The following is a 17,142-nucleotide window of genomic DNA, read 5'->3' as shown; positions in this document are numbered from 1 at the left end:
AAATTTGCTTTTAATTTTATTCGCAGAAAATAACCAATATGGTTCATGGCTATGATTTGCAAATACTTGTTTCTGTTTTCTCTCTTACCTCTATAGCTTTTTCTGGTAGTACAAAATCTTTCTTTTCTGATAAAGATTGTTAATTACATGTATGATAACATTTTCTCATTCCTTCTTCCTTCTTACTTCCACGTCCTTTCTTTTTTTATTGCCTTTAGATGGCAGTATTTGCAATTGTGCTTCGTCGCACCCAGCACCATCTGAAAGCACCACTACTGATGAGGATGTTGTAGCAGAAGAACAACTTGTAAAACAGCAAAGCGAGACAGTTTTTGATTCAACTGTTGCAGTTCAAGTAAGAGGGCTGGTGAAGATATTTCCAGGAAGCAGAGGTTGCTGTGGGTGCAAAAGCACACCATCCTACCATGCAGTGAAGGTTTGGACTGTTCAGTGAATAAACTTTCTTATAGGAGCTTTTGGATGCAAACTGACAATGTCATAATGTAAATGAACGTTGAAGGAGGGAGCTTCATGGACTTACCTTTTTCAATGGAAGTAGAGTAGCTAAACCTACTTCTTTCTCTTACTAAATTTGAGCTTCATGGTCTTCCTTATCCCTTTCAATGAAAGTAGAAAAGCTGAACCTAATTCTCTCTTCCTTACCGTTTCCAATGTAAGTGGAGTAGCTAAACCTAATTCTCCCTCTTTCTAAGTTTGAACTTTCACTTTCTATCTTTGTCGTGTGATCCAATAATAGACTCTAAAGGATGAAAGGTGGTTTTTCAAAGCTTGCCCAGGTTTTGTGTCTTCCAAGAGGAAGAGGTCCTTTGTCACAATCTGGATTTTGTTACAAGTAGGGTTTCTAGGGCATATTTGCTTGTGAGCTGATCTAGGATCTGGGTGGTCCATAGACTCCTCTGGGCATATGGACCTTTCAGTGGCTTAGTCTTACTCATCTTTTGTGAACTTGCTGAAGTATCTCACATCAAATCCTATGAAGCAATCGAAAAGTGTAGGATGCAAATAGGCCAAGGATAGTTTGCAAGCTATGAAATAGAGAATGGGCTGTTTGTGCTCAATGTTGATGATAGATGGGCCATTAATATTTGTCGTCCCCTAAGAGAAGCCTCCACTAGCTGGGTTGTCTCTCCGAGAATTGCAGCCAATCTTGTTACTTGTAACACAAATCTTAACGGGGTATGCCCAACAATGCAGCCAAAACCTCTTCTCTCCTTGTTTCCTTGTAGTCATTGATATTCTTGCATGCAACATCTTGATTAACTCCAAGATGTCCTTAGATAGGCCTGTGCTACTTGGGTGGAAGTGGTGGACTTCCCTTAACATCTTTGGTGCCTTCTTCCTCTAGTCTTACTCTCGTCGGGATAGGTTTTGATGGAGCCTACCTTGGCATCCTGAAATAGAAACAGAGCCTGCCTACTGAGAAATGCAATCAAACCTAGTCACATGAAATTACCTTTCAAGGCTGGCTTTGGTTTATGAATTGAAGTGGGAAACATTTGTTGGCATTGCTTTAGATGTTGTTAGTGGAGTTGCTTCATCTTAGAATGAACCCATGATTTTAAAGCATTGCAACCTCTGATCGATTTTGAGGCAGATTTGTGTATGCAAGCGAATGGGCCCCCAAGTTTGCCTCAACAGTAGTACATGTCTCTTCTTGGGTAGAATGGACGAACTGAATCGCACAACCCTAGACATGAAGGTGAGCCTATCTTATCTCTCAAGAATAGGACTGTCATGAGGACATGTATTTTTGAAACCTCACTTAACATGTGGATTAATTTTTAATCACATGATTAAGTAAATGTTGCACATGTGAGGTGCAACTGGGGTTAAAGTAAATTTACGAGCCCGGGACCCAAGAAAATCACGGGATGTCCAAGGCAAAAGTTGTTGTAAGTTATGCTGCACAGGTACTTGGTGGTATCTGGTGTCAATTGTTGGCCTAGGTCATTCATTTGGCCATAAGTGTCAGTTGGTGACACTAGAGACGTGGCGTTTAATGGTATCTAACGCTGATCTAATGGTCAAAGATGGCACAGAGAGACTCACAAGTGGAAGATGCCTATCCAATTTAATTATTGGCCAATCAGATTATTTATCTGGGCACAAAAATAATTATTAGATTAATTTTTAGTAATTAAAGACTGAAAATTAATATTTAATGATGGATAATGTTGGAAAAACCATTTGGAAAGGCTGCCACTTGGCAAACTTGCCCTTATAGGCTGGTAAAAGGTTGAAGAAGTGGAAAAACGAGATTATTCTTGCTGTAGCAAATGCGGGAGAGCTGTGAACAGCCATGGCCAGCCTATTTTCAGCCATGGTAGCCAGCCACGAGTGATTTTTGAGGAGACGATTGCAGATTCGGACTTTCCATAGCTGGGCTATTGCATCTAGGTACAAGATGACAGCTGTTTTAGATATCTCAGCTGTAGGCGACATCATTTAATGCTGTTGTGACAGGGCAATAGTTGCATTTGACTGATTTTCAATCAATTTTCGCGACAAAACTCTGAATTTTCTCTCTCTACAGCTTTCTCTCTCATCTCCAAGCTATTTAATAGCCTTGCTTCAAAGATCTCAGTATTTGGACCCTTGGACGTTGAGAAATTGCAGCCTTGCTCTGAAGATTTCAGCATTTGGACCCTTGGAGACTGAGAAATTACAGATTTCTGTGCTATAAACCCTAATTTACAGCAGCATAAATTAGGGTTTAACAGTAGCCTCAGGAAGTGTGCAAGAAATTGGAAGCTCCAAGACTTGGATTTTTCAGGGCTGAAGGTGAATTTCAGCTAAATCCAAGTGGAGCTCTAGCCAACCATTGAATTTGGGGCATTTCCATCATCTATGAAGTGGGCGAAGGCCAATTCGGTGCCCGAATCAAGGGGCCAAACAAATTGAAGACTTGCTGGTCATTTTGGACAGCAAGGGGAGTTTGGATTGCAAAGGGGATGGAGAGAATCCCATTGTAAATCAACTTCTTCTTCAATAAATCTAAAGAAATACTGAAAGGGGCGCCAATTTTGGGGCCAATCGGGTGTGCATTGTCCAAGATCAGTAGGTAAATTTGTATTTTCAGATTTACACTTATTGTTTGCTACTGCAATTATGTTTTAATCAGGAATTTACCACCCATCCACGGAAGGAAGGCTAGTTTCATGGTTCCATTGCCGGGATACGATCAAATCCTTTGAATTGGTGAGCCCTTGGCACTTGATTGCAACTTGGAACTATTGCATTATTGCTGAAATTGTCCTCAGCAGTGAATTACAGCAAGCATGTCTTCATATGGTGATACAGGATCAAGTGGAGAGGGTGCATCACTGCTTGGTCAATCACGTGGTAAAGGGGAAAACTCCTTCTGGGGATGGGTGGTAAAACCTTGATTACAACTTAATTACAGTAACAAACAATAAATGCACATTTGAAAATACAAATTTACCTACTGATCTTGTACAATGCACACCCGATTGTCTCCAAAATTGGCGCCTCTTTTGGTATTTCTTTAGCTTTATTGAAGAAAAAGTTGATTTACAATGGGATTCTCCTGATTCCCTTCGCAATCCAAACTCCCCTTGCTATCCAAAGTGACCAGTAAGTCTTCAATCTGTTTTGCCTCTTGATTCGGACACTGAATTGGCATTCACCCACTTCGTAGACGATGGAAATGCCCCAAATTCAATGGCTGGCTAGTCCTCCACCTGAATTTAGCTGAAATTCACCTTTAGCCCTGAAAAATCCAAGTCTTGGAGCTTTCAATTTTTGACACGCTTTCTGAGGTTGCTGCTAAACCCTAATTTTTGCTGTAAATTAGGGTTTATAGTAGAGAAATTTGCAATTTCTCAGCCTCCAAGGGTTCAAATGCTAAGATATTCAGAGCAAGGCTATGAAACGGCTTGGAGATGAGAGAGAAAGCTGTAGAGAGAGAAAATTCAGAGTTTTGTCACGAAGAATGACTGAAAATCAGTCAAATGCAGCTGTTGCCCTACCACAACAGCATTAAATGCTGTCGTCTACAGCTGAGATATCCAAATCAGCTGTCACCTTGTACCTGGATGCAATCACCCAGCTATGGAGGGTTCAAATCTGCAATCGCCTTCTCTAAACTCACTCATGGCTGGCTGCAATGGCTGAAAATAGGTTGGCCATGGCTACTCACAACTCTCCCGGATTTGCGATAGCAAGAATGATCTCGTTTTTCCTCTTCTTCATCCTTTTACTAGCCTTTATGAGCAAGTTTGGCAAGTGGCAGCCTTTCCAAATGGTTTTTCCAACATTATCCATAATTAAATATTAATTTTCAGTCTTTAATTACTGAAAATTAATCTAATAATTATTTCGGTGCCCAAAAAAATAATATGACTAGCCAATAATTAAATTGGCTACTTCCACTCCCGAGTCTCTCTGTGCCATATTTGACCATTAGATTGGTGTTAGGTACCATTAAATGCCACATCTCTAGTGTCACCAACTAATACTTATGGCCAAATGAATGACCTAGGCCAACAATTGACACCAGATACCATCAAGTATCTGTGGAACATCTTATAGCAACCTTTGTCTTTGACATCCCGTGATTTTCTCGGGTCCCGGGCTCGTAAATTTACTTTAACCCTAGTTGCATCTCACATGTGCAACATTTACTTAATCATGTAATTAAAAATTAATCCACATGTTAAGCGACGTTTCAAAAATACATGTCCTCATAACAGCCCTCCTCCTTGAAATCCTTGCAATTGTCCTCGATTGCACTGCCAAATGCATTAAAAGCAAAGTACTACACTAGAATTTCCATAGAGCATCATAGTCAACACAACATTGCTTATTGTTGTTCAACCATTCCATATGCTCAAAATATGCTGAAAATTACCAGCCAACATAACATAACATAAGACTCACAAAGAATCTCAAAAACATTGCCTGATTATCATGTGACATGTCTATTTCTCATGAGCTCAACTCATTTGGCAAAACCAAACCATAGTATAGCGAAAACCAACCATAAGCCATGGTTGAAACATCAATGGCATCATAAGATATGTTGCTGTCCACAAAACCAGCTGAATACCACTGAATATTAATGATCATACGTTGACACTGAAAACCAACATTCAATAATCAGCCCGTGATGATCATTAACTGATGCTACACCAAGCATAACCAATGCCATACCAAGCATAACTGATTACACACCGAGCATAACGGATGGAAATGTTTGGTATGCAGATTGGTATGGTTTTCACTGCAGCTCTGAAACTGTACCCAAAGGAAACTCCTTGGGTGTCTATGGCAAATTGCCATGTGTGTCAAGAATGCTGTTCTACTCCATTGCATCCACCCTTACCCGCTACTTAGAATTTTCAACAAGGAAGTGAAGGCTTTCATTCTAAGGCCTCAATCATCTTGGATGCAAAGTTGGGTGGAACAAAGGAATGGGCTGCATGATTTGGGCATGAGCTTTTGAGCCATGAAAGAGGACCTCAAAGAACCCTTAAGGCCTGTGATAGATTTCCTCAACAAGAAGAGCCTGCATTTCTCCCTTAGCAACATCATTACACAAATCATTATGTGAAAGCAATTCCTCTAACCATGGCCAGATATAGGCAATGAGGGGAGTTTGGTCTGTGAAATAGAAAACGTAGCCCTCTCATGGAAGGCTGCAATTGGCTACAGCATGTGTGTGTCCCCAAAATTGCCACTGTATGTCCTCCTTTTGGCAAACCAGATGCTTTTCCTTAATTTGCATGAACATAATCACTCATCAGTCCATTAGCCTGAGAAAGCATACATTGAAAGTTGAAATTGCTCATTCCTCTCCTTGAGGACGACAAGAGACCCACATAGAATGCACTAGTAAGTATCAAACAAAGTGATAAAGAGATGGCAGCACACAGGGAGCAAAATCATCCTTGATAAGAAGACCCGCATACGCAATGGTGCTCAACTGCCACCAAGGAGAAATCTCAAACAACCTATATGGTTGTGCACTCCAAAATGGGAATAGAAAATGAAAGCATTCTAGATGGTCCAATTATGCCAACAGCCCCAAAAGTGCAAACAGTGAAGACCACTCATGTATGTGGCTGTGCAAACTGTGCAAATTCAGGGTTTTCAAAAGCCCAATCCTTTGGATGCATGGAGCCTCTGGCAACCGAACACCAAACTTGAGACAGGGAGAGACCTCGAGAAAACCAAAGGCATATTGGTAATCCACATGCTTAGGCTAGTATCCCATGTGATCAGCTTGCAAACCCTAGCACACACCAAATTAGCTCAAGCTTCTACAAGTTGAGAGGCACTTTGAACAACATGAAAAGCTCCTTGTGGAGATCGAACCACTTCCATACTTCTGCAAGGATCTCCTGTTTGCATTTTTCCTGGCCAGCTTTGCAAGCAGCTTGTTTGGCATTGGTGATGGTGTGCATTGAGGGGTCGTCCAGTAGTTGATTCCAAAGCTAATCATACTTTTGTGTGTGTATGTTGCCCACATATGTAGAGTTACTTAACGTAATTTCTTCTTATCAGGTTATCTTTACAAAATGTGTCTATGATCTATTAAAAATGCACTACCAGATTAAGTCTTTTTAGTGTGTAATCAAAGTGTTTCATATTTCATAAAATAAATTAGAGTCTGATCATTTGAATTCCATTTCATTGCTAGGACTTATGGGTTCATATTGAAAAAGACAAACTTTTCTGTTTACTTGGTCCCAATGGTGCTGGAAAGACCACAACCATAAACTGTCTAACTGGAATCCTTCCTGTGACAGCTGGTGATGGTATGGTTTCCATTCTCTACTTCTTAAGCAAACGTATTTCATATTCCTAAACTTGCGTATCTCTGTTCTAATTGAATCCCAAAAAAGAGCTGTTTGAATTTGCAGCACATTTTTTTTCAAGTATTAGAAGCTAGATCCTTATTTCAATTAAGAGCACACCTGAACTGATTGCACAGCGAGCTTTAACTCCATAATTGAGTGTTGCTGTTCATCCTCATGCGCCTTGTTGACAACAGCATTGGTATATGGAGATTCAATCAGAAGCACAAATGGAATGGCTAGCGTACGCAGTTACATGGGCGTTTGCCCCCAGGTGTGCTTTTGTGAAGTTTAGATTCTTGAATCCATGTAGAGCATTGGTTGTCAGAAACCTAGAAGTCCTAACTAGTCATGTTTCAGTTTGATGTGTTGTGGGATGCATTGACGGGGCTTGAACATCTTCAATTATTTGCCAGAATTAAAGGTCTACCACCATCTTTGGAGAAGCAGGTTGGGTAACCTCACTGATTGCCAGATCAGTTCAGTACTCTGAAATTCTAAATAAATAAATGAAGTTCAAATGACATATACATATATAACATGTTTCTGCTCACAGATGTCCAAGGAGCTTCTGTCTCAAGTACAACTTACAGATGCTATTAATATGCGGGCAGGAAGTTACAGTGGCGGAATGAAACGACGATTAAGTGTTGCCATTTCTTTGATTGGAGACCCCAAAATAGTCTACCTTGATGAGCCAGTAATGTCTTCTTGCTTGTTCCACCTTATGTTTGAGTTATTGATTTTCCTCACACTCAGCTTGCCAATGCATAGGTGGTATTCTTAACTCGTATGTGGATATTCAGACAACAGGTATGGATCCAATAACAAGGAGGCACGTATGGGACATCATTGAGAAAGCAAAGAAAGGGAGAGCCATCATTCTGACAACTCATTCTATGGAAGAAGCAGATATACTAAGTGACAGAATAGCAATTATGGCCAAGGGGAAGCTTCGTTGCATTGGCACATCACTCTATTTGAAGTCTCGTTTTGGAGCTGGGTACATAGTTAGTGTTAGCCTGAATAGAAGAGTTGGGGACAAACAACATGAGGAAGGTGACCTACAGTCAGATGATGTAAAAATTTTCTTTGAGGAGGTTAGCCCACTTCTCTATCTGTTCATGTACAGCCATTATTACAATATTGTAAAATCTGAAGCAGTAAACAAGTGATGGCTTCACTACAGCACCTGGGAGTGCAACCTAAAGAGGAGAACAAATCCTTCATCACGTTTGTGGTACCACGTGAAAAGGAAAGCCAGATGACGGTATCGTTTTACCTTCTCAAGTTAATGTCTGTTTCTGCTTAAAGGCCTTAGAAGAAGCTTTCTAAAGTAGCAAATCGACAATGAGACGTGTGTATGGGCTTCTATTAAAGCAATCACCTATCTGACTGAATACAGGAGTTTTTCAGAAAGCTACAAGACAAACAAGCAGAGTTCGGAATCGCTGACATCCAGGTCAGTTTGACAACTCTTGAGGAGGTCTTCCTAAACATAGCAAGACAGGCAGAGCTTGAAAGTGCTGCAGCAGAAGGGCGATATGAGACTGTGGTACTTCCAAATGCCAGTGCGTTGCAGGTAAGAACATTATCAGTTCATGGGAGTAGAACATGTATGGGAAAAAACCATGGGGACTGGGTCTTGGGTTCCTAGCGACAATTTTTTCTTCTTTCTTTGTTTCAAAGAAGAATTTGTGTTACTAAAATCTTAGGAAAAATATTCCGTGAGGTAAAATGCAAAATTTACGCAAAATAAGTCGAGGACTAGAAATACAAGGGGTTTTTTTTCTTCGGGAAAAAGTGTGGCTGATTATAGGCTAGTAGGCCAACCACACGTGCGCTTGCAATGTGGTTTGCGTATGAAATGGAAGAGGGGTTGCGACGACAGGATTGCAAGGCAATAATTACGAATTGGGTGTGCAGGTCCCGATTGGAGCCACCTTTGTTGCAGTTCCGGGCAGCGTGTCCGAGGAGCATCCACATGGGATGATGATACGGCTAGAGTGGCAGCAAGACGAGAGTGGGAGGCTGTGTCTGGCCAGCCAATCGGAAATGGTTCCAGCCCCACCCCCTCAACGCCGCGACTCCATATCCAGCAGCAGCACCATCTCCCTACCCAGCAGCAGTCGCAGATTCGGAAGTAGCAAACAAATCGCAATAGCCCAGGCGTTTGAGCTCCAAGGACCTCAGCACCGATAGTTAGTTTTGTTAGTTATGCAACCCCCCCCAAAAAAAAAAAACCCAAAAAACTATCCCTTTTGTTTTATTTGTGAATGAGAAATAGGCTAGAACTAGAAATCAGACCATCGGATTTGGGTCTTAATCCATGTATAAAAATATCCCTATCTTTTTTGTTAAACCTCGTCACCAAACACGTCCCTATCTTTTCCCAAACATTTTTTGATGGATTTTGTAACTATCATGAATGGTCCCACTATATGAGGTGGAAAGACTCTCTTTCATTACCTTATAGAAAAAGTTCAAGCCTAATTAATTGCATAATTGATTCCTATTTCTTTGCCATGACCTTTGTAATTACATCACCTTGTTTTCAATCCATCCTCTTGTCATGGGTATCTCCACATAAATTTGACCCAATAAGTTGTAATTTTTTTCTTATAAACCTTGACAAAACATTCCCTCTTGTACACATCATGTTTCTCTCTGTCTTGTCTTGTTATGGATATCCTCTTCAATGTTGGCAAGTGTAATAAAGCGTACTACGTCAAGAACAATCATATGTGTAGGTAATATTCTTGCAAACTAGAATGAATTGTACTATCAAATACAATTTTCAATTTTTGTACTTTTCACCTAATTGAAAAGTTAGCACAAAGGTTTTAATTTTGTATGTAAAATTTTGTACCACTTGCCCTTTTGAATTGGCATTACTAGCTGACTTTATTAATATATTCACCTCAATGAGGTGAGGATGATGTCTTGGACAAAATGCTACATTCTTCATGTTGTGAATGATGTCTTGGACCAAAGGAAAGTGGGGAGGTAATAAGTCCATGGATATGTTGTAAGTAGGTCTTTTTTGGCATGGCACTTGTCAAGGTTTGATTATGTCTTGACAATTTGCAAAGAATTGGATTGTCCATAACTTGATGGGGGCCTACTTTGACAATTTACAAATAATTGGATTAACCATAACTTGCCAAGGACCTACATTGGAATGACAAACATGTCCATCATTGTGCCAAAAAATTGGCATTTACCACTTTCATGAAGAGCTAAAACCTTTATGCATCACTTTTAAATGGTGTAAGCTCATTAAATTGCTGTGTTATTTGTGCTTGTGATCACACGTGAGGTGATAGTATATTTTATCATTATATTCATTTATAGTATTTACTAGTTGACTACTATATTGATGATGCAGAGAATATTTCATGCATGTTGGCATGCAATAGAAAATTGAAGTGGAGCTACATATTAGAGGGAGTTCCATTTATGCAAGAAGAATAGAAAATTGAAGTGGAGCTACATATTGGAGGGCTTAGGAAAGAGCACATCAACCATAGGACACCATTGCAAGCAACGAAAGAGTTGAAGATGCGAAATAAAGACAAGCCAATAGAAATAAGTTTCCCTTGGTCTTTATATGCCATGTCTCTTTGAAAGCAATTTTCTCCTCTTTCTCTAGATACATAGTTCTACCTATCATTATCCTTCTTTCTTCCTCTTCCTGAATCTTTCTTCTCCTTGTAAGTCTACATTAGTCTTTCTCTTTCCTCATACATGTAAACATAGATATACATGTGTTAATGCACTAAAAATGTGCATGGAATGTGATGTTTGTGCAAGAAAGTAGAAGCACAAGTGAAGCATTATCTATTACAAATATGTTTTACCTCACAAAAGAGAATTGGCATAGATTATGGACTTGACATAGAAGATAAGGACTCAAAAGTTGTCAAGGGGTTCAAGCATCCTTGAACAAGGGATATTAAGTCTTCACATGAGAAAATAAGAAATGGAATTAGCTACAATAGTGTTTGACCTCAAGCTTCAAGTAAATAATGAATTCCATAAAAAGGTACACCAAAAGCACCCTACAAATGAATGAGAAAGTAACTCTTGTAGATAGTGTATCAAAATCAAAGCACAAGCAAGGTTGAGTTCTTTTTCTTGGAAAACTCTACCAAGAGGACCACCCTCTATGTGCATCCATGAAGTGGAGTGGCTTAGTGGGGGATGAAGTGATTCTTAGATTATATTCAAGATCAAGATGCATTTATTTGTTTTGTGTAGTGCATGCTTATAGATATTACATATTTGAATTTCTTGATATGGTGGGTTAATATGGAACCATCCTATTTTAGTCAAGGAGTTGGAACATAATATGCTTTTCTTTTAGAGACACTCTATACCATTAAATTAGCCGAATATGTTTGCCTTTGTCTGTTTGCACCTTCTATGGTCTTAAGGAATGTAAGAACCCTAACTCTATCATGAATGTATGTTGCTTATGGAATGGCTTATAATCTCAATGAAGCCTTGTTGTCAATTGTTGAGAGAGAGAGAGAGAGAGAGAGAGAGAGAGAGAGAGAGAGAGAGAGAGAGAGAGAGAGAGAGAGAGAGAGAGAGAGAGAGAGAGAGAGAGAGAGAGGGAGGTATCAACATCCTTTTTAGACACCTCAAAGGCATGCAAGACAGAGACACACATCAAGATTTTGGTTCCAACCCACTTTGAGTTGCCATTGGCACAAGAAAACCACCTTGGGTTGCCATCTTGATAAATTGCCCATTTTCCTTCCTTTTTAGTTGCCTCCATCTTAACAATTTCACTTGGCCTTGCTCCAACTTGTGTTTTTGTAAGTTCATTCATGATCCATAATTTAGTTCCCTTGAAATTTTTTGATTGCTTTAATACTTTGTATTTATCTTGCATGCTTCCAAACCTCAAGTTGCTTGATACTTTCCTTACTTCATGGTTTTCCATGGTATCATCTGCTTGAAACCATTTTCTTCCTAAATTAATCTTGGTTTGGTCTCTGGCTTGTATGCCTCCAAACATCCTTGATAGTCTTTGGCATAAAGTTCCTCTTGTGTTTCTTTATGCCATTTTTCTTTGAGGTCTCCTAAATGTGCATGTAATGCAATCTTCTTTTGCAAAGTTGCTTCATAACTATTGATATTTGTCATACCTTGCTTGTATATATCCTTCCTTGTTTTTATGTCCTATTCTTCCCTTGCACTTTGGTTGTTATTTTCTTGGCTTCATATTCAATCTTCTTCTTAATTATAGCCACCTCTATTGTCATCTTTTCCTCTAGCTCCATGAAGTGCATAAGTATTTTAGTAAGTGAGTCTTTCTAAACCACATTATCAGCTTTCAAGCTATAAGCACACTAATGCAAGCATTCGTCCCATGGGAGTTCAATGGTTCCATATGGAGGCCTATGGCGGAGTTTTAGGAGGTACTTAGGCAGGCATGTCCAATTTGGGTCGAGGTGGTTGATTTCCCTGCACATCTTTGGCGACTTCTTCCCTTGGTTTTGAGATCTCTTGGTGAGGTGTTGGTGGAGCCTTGGTTGGCCTCTTGCAATAGGAATAAGGCGTGCATGCTTTGGGATATGGGGAAACCTCACTCGCCGCGACCAAAGTTTGTTTTGAGGTTCTGAGGTTGCAAACTTTGGTTTATGAGCTGAAATGGGGCACATTTGCTAAACACTATTTCACATGTGGACAATTGGGACATTTTATTTTTGAATGTGATAGAAACCAGGAGGTATTGCAACGGTCTATGGATCCTGACATGGATATGCAAGATCATCATTTCCAGTAGATGGTTCATCAGCTTGAAGTTGATCATGAGCTGATTGTCCATCAGGGACAAGTTGATGGAAAAAAGGTTGCTTCTCAAGTTGGTATTGAGTGTGTGTCACTTTTGGTGGGTTAGAACTTGCCTCTCAGGATAATTCTTGGGTTACGATCGTTCACCGTAATGCTAGATAGGAGCCTCGGTCAACTCCCGTTCACCTAGCTTTGTAGACTATCACTCAGACTTTTCAATGCAGAGGTAGGGGATTCTATATGAAACCTCAACTTGCAATTGGTGCGAATGAAAGAAGGGTTTTTGATACTACTCTACACTTTGGCTTGCATGGGAGGCTAGTGCCTCCTTAGGATGCTGTCCGTTCCCAGCAACAACAGTTTCCTTCTCGTACTTCGATTGTTAGTTTGCAAAGGGCAGATCTGGTAGATGTGATTCGAAGCGAGATGGAAAAATTTCAGGCAGCCGAAGTAGTTGATGTAAAAGGGAAAGGGAAAGTGGGGGTTCAGTAGTTTCCTTTTCTGTGATCCATCATGAGAATTACTTTATGGAATGTTAAAGGTATTTCTTTGGGCAGTAAGCAGTATCGATTGTGGAAAGTTGTGTTAGTTGGCAATTGGGATGTTTTTTGTGCTGTGGAGCATAAACAACATGCTTTGGCAGGATTAGCTTATGTATGTAAGGATTATTCAATATTTTTTAGTGGTTGTGTTCCACATAAATCTGGAGTTATGTTGACCGTCAGATCTTCATTGCAACCATATTTGATTTCTCAGGACCACTGCGACATATTTATGATTTTAGAAATCCTATACGAGGGAGATGTTTTATGGTTAGTGGGTGTGCATGCTCCTTCTACTGCTTGTGAACATTGTTAGCTTTGGGATGACTTGCATTGCCTTGCCATGGCTCATCAAGGCTTTGTTATGGGTGATTTTAATGCGTGTACATATCTGGATTAGACAACTTCACAGCACTTGGTTATGGATTGTCCCGAGCAACATGCTTGGGACGCTCCAGTAGCTGTGTCTTTGAAATAGGACATGTGGTCTTGGATGCATCCCTCTCAGTTAGGATATACTTATCGTTCTCTTTAGCATCCAAACACATGGGCCAGACTAGATAGGATCTATATTTGTCAGAGTGATTCCTTTTTCCTTGCAGTCATTGATATGTGGATAGAGCGACAACATGTCTTGTCTGATCACTATCCTTTGATCTTGGAAATGACACACCAACCTCTTCATGCCTATAAGGCTCATTTACCTCTTCATTTCAATCAATCCTTTTTGCTCCAAAATCAGTTCCTAGAATGTATTCAACAATTAATTGATTCCTTTCGTTCCAAGGTCCTATCAGAAGGGATGGAAGCATGGGCTGTTTTTAAGGATAATGCATGTTCGTTATCCTGATAGTATGGTATCAAGGGGGTATCTTCATGAAGTCTCTAGGGGACAATTGAGTGGTAGGTATAATTGACTAGCATGCTATTTTGCCAAAGCAAAGAGCAGGAGAGGTTTTCCTTTGTAGGCACAAGCAAATTTGGTAGCTCATAGCTTCTACCTTGAGCTAACATCCTCCATAATTACTAGCTTTTACCATTCCATTCAAGTCCAACTAGTCTGACAACAATAGAAGGTCCCCAATTTTGAGAACCCCATCTTACCACCACTTTCTACTTGATGATTGACACCCAAAGAAACATCAACATCCACAAACAAACCTTAAACGACAACCACTACTCTTCTCACAACAACCATCCACCATTATCCCCAACATTCCTTTTCTCTGGTGCAAGTTGAAGCATACTACCTCCGATGAATAGTACCATGGGATTAGCACTTAGCTAGGAGAGGAGTAATGTTAACTACAAAATAGATGCACAAAATGGATGTAATAACAAAATGGAACGGATAATTGATAACAAGTGACAAATAACGGCAAATGTGAATAAAGAAAAACATGCAAATCTAGCTAAGGCACAAGGTGTCACAAATATTCTGAAAATTAATTGTTTTGATTACATGTATGCAACATTTTCTGGTTAATAATATAGTCATATAATTATTTATGATATTATTTTGAGATTTGGGTGTAGCACCTATACAAGTTGTAATATTTTCTACCAAGAAGAAAGACCCACCACTCGACAAGAGCAAAGGCACTAACTTTCATTCACTTTCGTGATAGCCAACGTAATCTAAATTTGTATGTATAAACCACGAAAGCCCTATTGAGAGATAAATAGAAGAGATGGGCACCCAACTTGAGTGGAAGCCCAAACTCAAAGCCTTACATATAAAAGATGAAAAGGGAATGAATAAGCTCATTCTTATGGTTTGCAAACTTGAGAGCATTCTTCTCCTTCTTGCTTCTACTCTAACTTCTTATGATTCATCTTGAGAGAGTGTGAGTGAATGAGAGTTTGAAAGTGACAAACTTGGACATTGAAGCTTCTTCCTTTCGTCACACTTTTCTCTTTTTCTCCTTCTTGGGCGAGAGGAGGATATAAACAGAAGTAGGGTTGCTTCTCTTATTCTTTACATTTCTTCTTGTGGATCATGCATATGTAGATTGGATTGAGGGCCACTACATAAATTATAGAGCCGGCTTTGAGCCTTTGCATTGTAGCATCAAGGAGAATGTAAGGTAATGAGTTCACTACACCCTTATCGATTAATTTGTTCTTGCTTTTATGTGGTTTGAAATAAGGATGGATAGATTGGTGAATGCAAGAGATTATTAGCAATATAAGAGGTAGCGATTGTGCCAAATTGAGTGAAGCACTTGAAAAAATAGGCATTTCATCAAGTTTAGCGATTGAATTTGTGAAAGCTCAACATGGTAGGCCAAGTCACATAAGAGAAGACAAGCCACAAGGGTCCAAAGTGGCCAGATGAATGACTTTGCTTTGCCTTTAGCCCAAATTGGGTCTTTCTCTTGGTCTTTGCCCCTATGGGCGTGTGATGCCTTTGGCTTTCAAAACCCTAAGCCATTGCCATTGGCCCATGGTTCACATGACGTGCTCTCGGCCCTTGGGCCTTAGTCAACTTGCCTTAGGCCTAGTAAGCCTTTCATTTCGGCTCTTTCCCTTGGGGATCAAATGGTGTAGAATGAGGCCTATAAGCCATAATTAAGGCCTATCAATTGTTTCTATTAGGCTAAGGTTAAGGGGCTTCACATTATTTCATTATGGTCAATTAGCCTTAAAAGAGATCTTGGTGTCCATTGGAGAAGGCTTTAGTGGTGAGGTTGGTTTGAAGTTTTTAAGTCCTAAAGGCCCTATGGCCAATTTGAAATCCCAAGGCCAAAGGCCTTATTCCTCTTTGGTTGTTTGAGTGAGTTTCAAAGGCCTTAGACCATGCCTTTTGGTCACATCATCAATATAAGGTCCACTCTATGTATGTGTGTGTGTGTGTGTGTGTGTGTGTGTGTGTGTGTGTGTGTGTGTGTGTGTGTGTGTGTGTGTGTGTGTGTGTGTGTGTGTGTGTGTGTGTGTGTGTGTGTGTGTGTGTGTGTGTGTGTGTGTGTGTGTGTGTGTGTGTGTGTGTGTGTGTGTGTGTGTGTGTGTGTGTGTGTGTGTGTGTGTGTGTGTGTGTGTGTGTGTGTGTGTGTGTGTGTGTGTGTGTGTGTGTGTGTGTGTGTGTGTGTGTGTGTGTGTGTGTGTGTGTGTGTGTGTGTGTGTGTGTGCGCGTGCGCGTGCGTGCATACATAAATAATATGTATACACCTGTACATGTGTGTGTGTGCATCGTGTGTGTGTATTGGGTGAAGTGGTGACTAAGAATCCATGGACCAAAATGGATTAAGCATCTACATGGAAATTTTGAAGCATAGGTGAATTATGAGAAATGTTTTGAGTTTCTCATGACCTGTGACATTGATAGACAAAATGGTGTAATCGTGATGAGTGACAACAATGGTCAACAACATGTGGAAATCACACTCATAGTAGAGGTGGTTCATAAAGCTTTAGAATTTTCAAAAAAGAAAATAAAAGAGAACAAAGAGGAATGTCTATGCAATGTTGGGCATGGTCAAGGAGAAGGTGTTCACTGATGATAGTGTGAGCTTGATGGATATCGCAAATCCAGATGTGAGAATCTAGGCAAAACTAAAACACACACTATTTCAAGTAATAGGTACAACTCCATGATCAGTAGAACCCAAGTAGTAATACTAGAAAGTAGTAGTAGGGACAATGTATAATAAGAAACTCAATGCCTATGTTAGAAAACCATCCATGGTGTAGCTAAGACACTTGGATGTGGTACATAGGACTTAGAAATGTCTAGATCCATATCGATAGTAAGTAGAGAAGTAGAATGGAAAAAAGCCACAACCAAGGCCACACTAATATGATTCATGGATGTACTAATAACAATTTTATAAGAAGCCATCAAGGACCCACAAACAAGAGAGACACTTGCATCTAAGAAACCTCCAAGTGTGTCAATACATGAAATTTCCTCCATATACACAAATACATTAGAGTTAGACCCCTTAGGAGATTTAGAG

The 17,142-nt window shown here is 39.9% G+C and overlaps 1 protein-coding gene across 1 annotated transcript in view; it reads left to right on the top strand.

Moving 5' to 3' along the window:
- Positions 1 to 9,491, top strand: part of LOC148015795 (ABC transporter A family member 2-like) — a 44,255-nt gene extending 34,764 nt beyond the window's left edge. The window contains exons 8-16 of the mRNA XM_087664669.1: positions 219 to 436; positions 6,683 to 6,800; positions 7,037 to 7,113; positions 7,200 to 7,289; positions 7,396 to 7,539; positions 7,646 to 7,939; positions 8,029 to 8,109; positions 8,245 to 8,421; positions 8,766 to 9,491. Of these exons, the coding sequence (XP_087520795.1) occupies positions 219 to 436; positions 6,683 to 6,800; positions 7,037 to 7,113; positions 7,200 to 7,289; positions 7,396 to 7,539; positions 7,646 to 7,939; positions 8,029 to 8,109; positions 8,245 to 8,421; positions 8,766 to 9,041 (1,475 nt within the window). The 3' untranslated portion in view covers positions 9,042 to 9,491. The remainder of the gene's footprint in view (positions 1 to 218; positions 437 to 6,682; positions 6,801 to 7,036; positions 7,114 to 7,199; positions 7,290 to 7,395; positions 7,540 to 7,645; positions 7,940 to 8,028; positions 8,110 to 8,244; positions 8,422 to 8,765) is intronic.
- The last annotated feature ends 7,651 nt before the right edge of the window (positions 9,492 to 17,142 follow it).

Source organism: Lygodium microphyllum, chromosome 23, assembly GCF_053477565.2.
Source record: "Lygodium microphyllum isolate KBCC chromosome 23, Lygodium_microphyllum_v1.1.10, whole genome shotgun sequence".
Classification (NCBI taxonomy): Eukaryota; Viridiplantae; Streptophyta; class Polypodiopsida; order Schizaeales; family Lygodiaceae; genus Lygodium; species Lygodium microphyllum.
This window is presented reverse-complemented; position numbering and strand designations above follow the sequence as displayed.